This window comes from Lactuca saligna, chromosome 4 (assembly GCF_052625555.1).
Source record: "Lactuca saligna cultivar CGN05327 chromosome 4, ASM5262555v1, whole genome shotgun sequence".
In the NCBI taxonomy this organism is placed as follows: domain Eukaryota; kingdom Viridiplantae; phylum Streptophyta; class Magnoliopsida; order Asterales; family Asteraceae; genus Lactuca; species Lactuca saligna.
The window spans coordinates 141,131,753-141,136,444 of NC_136420.1; the positions used below are offsets into that span (position 1 = coordinate 141,131,753).

The 4,692-nt window shown below is 38.1% G+C and overlaps 1 protein-coding gene across 1 annotated transcript; it reads left to right on the forward strand.

The window, feature by feature from the left end:
- The first annotated feature begins 1,757 nt into the window (after positions 1–1,757).
- On the forward strand, positions 1,758–4,238 carry LOC145040211 (uncharacterized). Its single transcript, XM_078988170.1, has 6 exons — positions 1,758–1,865; positions 1,941–2,126; positions 2,460–2,699; positions 2,804–3,043; positions 3,146–3,385; positions 3,840–4,238. Exons 1-6 carry the CDS (start codon positions 1,758–1,760, stop codon positions 4,236–4,238), a joined length of 1,413 nt encoding a protein of 470 aa, XP_078844296.1.
- Positions 4,239–4,692: the final 454 nt, after the last annotated feature.

The following is a 4,692-nucleotide window of genomic DNA, read 5'->3' on the forward strand; positions in this document are numbered from 1 at the left end:
CATAAAACAAAATTGATATTGAAAATGCTTCTGAATTTAATGAGGATGATGATCTGAGTGAAATATCTGTAGAAGATGAGGTGGACTGTTCTGAATTTGTCAAAAGTGAATCCGAACCTGTCAAAAATTTTATTTATGAAAATTCGGTTGAGTTTGCTCACTTATCCCAAACTAAGTCCAACATTCTGAAAGAAAAGGCTATGGTATATCAAAAGGTTCTAACTACACCAAATCAACTTTATGTTGTTAAAGGAGTTACACCGCAGCAAGCAGCCGAGCTGACAACGATGGTAAATAACGACAATTATAACGGTTGTGAGGAGTATTTCTGGTCAGCTATAATCGATAATGCTGATGAAACAGTTGGTTTATTTGAGACAACATCATGGAGAATCAAAGGCAGATATGTGGCAAAACCACTCAACAAGCCTACGGATTTTGATGTGCCAAGCACAAGTGGTACCAAAAAGGCTCCAAGAGAACCGGTCAAGGCTACAAGCGAAACCTCCTCGCTAAAGAGCGAAACTCGCGATGAGAGGCCGAAACCCAAAGTTAATATCCATAAAACTCCAAGGAAATGGACAGAGAAGAAACATCAACGTAATAGGAGATATAAGAAGAATCTATCCGAAAGGAAGCAGTTTTGGAAGTCCCAAAACCGTAATTATGTTCACTTAGACAAATCTTCATGCTTTGTAGGAGCCTCAAAATCAAAGCGTAACTCTACTCCTTGTATTCAATGCCATTCTTGCAGTCAAGAGAAACGAAAGAGTAGTTTCAGCTCCCAAAATGGAAGCAAACAAAACCAAAGAAGTGGTTTCAGCTCTCCATCTTCAGATGACAAGAACCGAAAGCTAGATTTCACCCCTAACACTGATCTTCCTCACTCAATGCGAAATCCTAAAGAGGATATAAAGGGAAAAGGAAAGCTAGTCTCAGAAGATGAAAATAAGACAAAGAAAACACCTGCTAGCTCTAGTAAAAAGGACCAAAAGGTTGTGAACAAAAAGAGTACAATTCCAAAGTTTGAAGATAAAGAAACAAAAGCAAACAAAATCAAAGTTTTCACAATAAAAAAAAAAAGATGAAACCACCTTAATAAAACAAACTTTTTTTTTTATTCTTCTCTTACTATTCCCTAGTTTGTAAAAGGCTCACAAGGACCCAAGAAACTTTGGGTTCCTAAATCTGCTTGAATCTTGCAGGTTATTCGTGACGAGCATTTCAACGATGAATGGTATATTGATAGTGGCTGCTTACATCACATGACGGGGAGAAGGGAAGAGCTACGGGGGTTTTGGGCTCTGAAGGATGGTGGTTGTGTCAAGTATGGAAAAAATTCTTTTGGCACAATAAAAGGCTATGGAATGATCAAAAATGGAGAATTCTCGATCAGAAAGGTGGCATATGTGGAGGGCTTACAACATAATCTCATAAGTGTCTCACAACTAGTGGTTGGAGAAGGATTGAAGGTTTCATTTGATGATGAAGGTTCAGAAATCATAGAAAAGAAGACCAAGAAAGTTCTATTGAAATCTCAAAGAAAAGGCGAAGTGTATCCATTGAAACTTAATACAATATGAGGGAAGCCATTTGTATGCCTACTAACGAAAGCAAATTCAGACGAAAGTTGGCTATGCCACCGAAGGCTCTCGCACCTCAAATTCAAAGACATCAACAAACTAGTACTTGGAGATCATGTGCGAGGACTTCCACTTCTCAAGTTTGATAAGGAACACTTCTGTGCTGCCTGTGAGATGGGAAAACAAACTAGAAAAAGTCATCCAACTATTGTGAACATGAAAGCTATAGAACCATTGGAACTTCTTCATATTGACCTTTGCGGTCCTTTAGTTATTGAAAGCGTAGGTGGTAGCAAGTATATACTTGTAACTGTTGATGATTTCTATCATTTCACTTGGGTGTTCTTTCTTAGATAGAAATCATATGCTACTCCAAAGCTCAAAGATTTTATCAAACAAATTGAAGTTCAACTACGAAAGCTGGTTCGCAATGTTCACAGTGACAATGGGCTTGAATTCAAAAACCAAGCATTTGACGAATTTCTTGCTGAAAAGGGAGTGTCACACAATTTCTCCGCTCCTTACACTCCACAACAAAATGGGGTCATTAAAAGGCAAAACCGCTCGTTGTGTGAAGCAGCTCGAACCATGCTCAGTTTTGCTTCGTTGCCCTTGTAATTATGGGGTGATGTTATTGCCACTGCTTGCTATACCCAGAACCGGTCTTTTCTCAACAAATGATTCACAATAACACCTTATGAAATTTTGAACAATCGTAAGCCTAACGTCAAGTTTTTCCATGTGTTCGGTTAAAGATGCTTCATCTTCAACTCTAAAGAAAACCGAAACAAGTTTGATGTGAAAGTGGATGAAGGAATCTTTCTTGGATATTCGCTTACCTCAAAAGCATACAAGGTTCTGAATAAACATTCCTAGAAAATCGAAGAAAGATATTATGTGTCGTTTGATGATAACTACGTAAAGAAACTCACATCGAGCAAAGAACCAATAGATGAAATCTTTCCTCAAACTGGTCAAGTCTCGATTCCCATCTATAACTTAATTGAAGAATATGTGAAGATTTCTGAAGAACCAGAGACTATAGTTCGCTCTGAAGCGAAAGAAACTGACAACGTTGGTGATACTTTCAAGAGGGTAACTGACGAAGCTGCTAAAGTAATGGAAAGCAAACCTTCAAGTTCACGTGGATTTTCTTATTCTACTTTCCAGGGGAGAATTTATCAACCAACATACCCAATGAATGTCCCATCGAGGGGTAGAATTCTGAGCCTGAAGCAGAAAGTATTTCATCATTCGACGGGGAGAATGTTAATTCAAATGATGCAGATGATGATACACAGTTAGAATTCGAAGAAGAAATAAATGCTAAACTGGATCCCTCCTATGATCCAAATTACCCTCCCCTTATTAAATGGAAAAAAGATCATCCAAAAACCCAAATCGTTGGTGAACCATCAGAAATAGTTCTCACACGTTCTCAACTAAAAGCGAAACAAACTGCATTATTCTTTCAAGTGGAATTTTGCATGTTTAATTCATTTTTCTCCAAAGTTAAACCAAAGACTATTAAATATGCACTCGATCACTCTAATTGGGTACAGGAAATGCACGATGAACTCAATGAATTTGAGCGAAACAAAGTATGGAGACCGATTCCTACACCAAAGGATGCATCTGTGGTTGGATTGAAGTGGGTTTTCAGAAACAAGATGGATAAAGAATGGAACATGATCCGAAACAAAGCTAGACTGGTAGTCAAAGGTTATTTCCAGGAAGAAGGGATTGACTATGAAGAGACTTTCTCACCTGTTGCTAGATTGGAATCCCTTCACATCTTCTTGGCATATGCAGCACACAAAAACTTTGAAGTTTTTCAAATGGATGTGAAGTGTGAATTCTTAAATGGCGAATTATAATAGGCTCTTTATGTAGAGCAACTACTTGGGTTCATAAACGAAAAATATCCCAATCACTATTACATTATTGACAAAGCGGTTTACCATTTAAAGCAAGCTCCAAGAGCCTGATATGAAACTCCTACTCGTTTTCTTAAAATGTCCAAAATTCAAGCAAGGTTCGGTTGACCCAACCTTCTTTCGCAAGAAAGATGGTGACCACTTGATGATCGTACAAATTTATGTTGATGACATCATCTTCAGATCTACTAACCCCAGTCTAACAGTTGAGTTTCGAAAGTTGATGGAAACTAAATTTGAGATGAGCTCAATGGGTCCAATTAACTTTTTCCTTAGATTAAACATTAGACAGTGACCAGAAGGTTTTTTCATTAATCAGGAGGCTTACACAAAAACTCCACTCGCCAAGTTTGGAATGATGGGGAAATCAAAAGTGAAGGTTCCCATGGCGTTTGGCACGAAGTTAACACCTTCTTTGGAAAAACCGGTTGCTGACATGACTCTCTATCACCAAATGATAGGGTCTTTGATGTATTTAACAGCTAGTCGACCAGACATAATGTTTTCTATTTGTTATTGTTCAAGGTTTCAAGCTAATCCATGCGAACCTCACATGATGGTTGTAAAGAATATTTTTCGATATCTGAGGCGAACCTCATCTCTTGGTTTATGGTACTCTACGAAATCAGGATTCTTCGTACAAGCATTTTCAGATGCTGATTTAGGGAGTTGTGGTCTAGATCAAAAAAGCACAACAGGAAGGGTGTCAATTTCTTGATGGCAAGTTGGTTAGTTGGAAATCAAAAAAGCAAACATGCGTTTCATTGTGAATAGCTGAGGCTGAATACATTGCTGCAACTTTGTATACATCTCAAGTCATTTGGATTCAAAGTGAACTTCGCGACTATGGATTAAATATGAAAAGAATTCCACTCTATTGTGACTCTGAAAGTGCGATTCATATATGTCACAACCCAATGCAATGCTTAAAAACGAAACACATAGCACTGAGATATCACTTTATCAAGGATCATGTGGAAGATGGCAACATTGAGGTTCATTTCGTAAGATCCGCTGATCAACTGGCTGATATATTCACCAAGGCACTACCTGAAGCAACATTCAATAGAATTATTCAAGGGCTGGGAATGATGGAAGTTGATTCTGTACTAAATCCACTATCGCATTCATAAAACCATCACTGCGAATTGGTGCGAACATTCGCAGGCATT

Excerpts from the sequence above, each read along its gene's own strand:
- LOC145040211 (XM_078988170.1), top strand. The coding sequence starts at position 1,758 with ATGGGAAAACAAACTAGAAAAAGTCATCCAACTATTGTGAACATGAAA. Across the intron at positions 1,866-1,940 it reads GTCCTTTAGTTATTGAAAGC|AAATCATATGCTACTCCAAA; the intron begins GTAGGTGGTAGC and ends TTTCTTAGATAG. Across the intron at positions 2,700-2,803 it reads TAACTGACGAAGCTGCTAAA|AATTCTGAGCCTGAAGCAGA; the intron begins GTAATGGAAAGC and ends ATCGAGGGGTAG.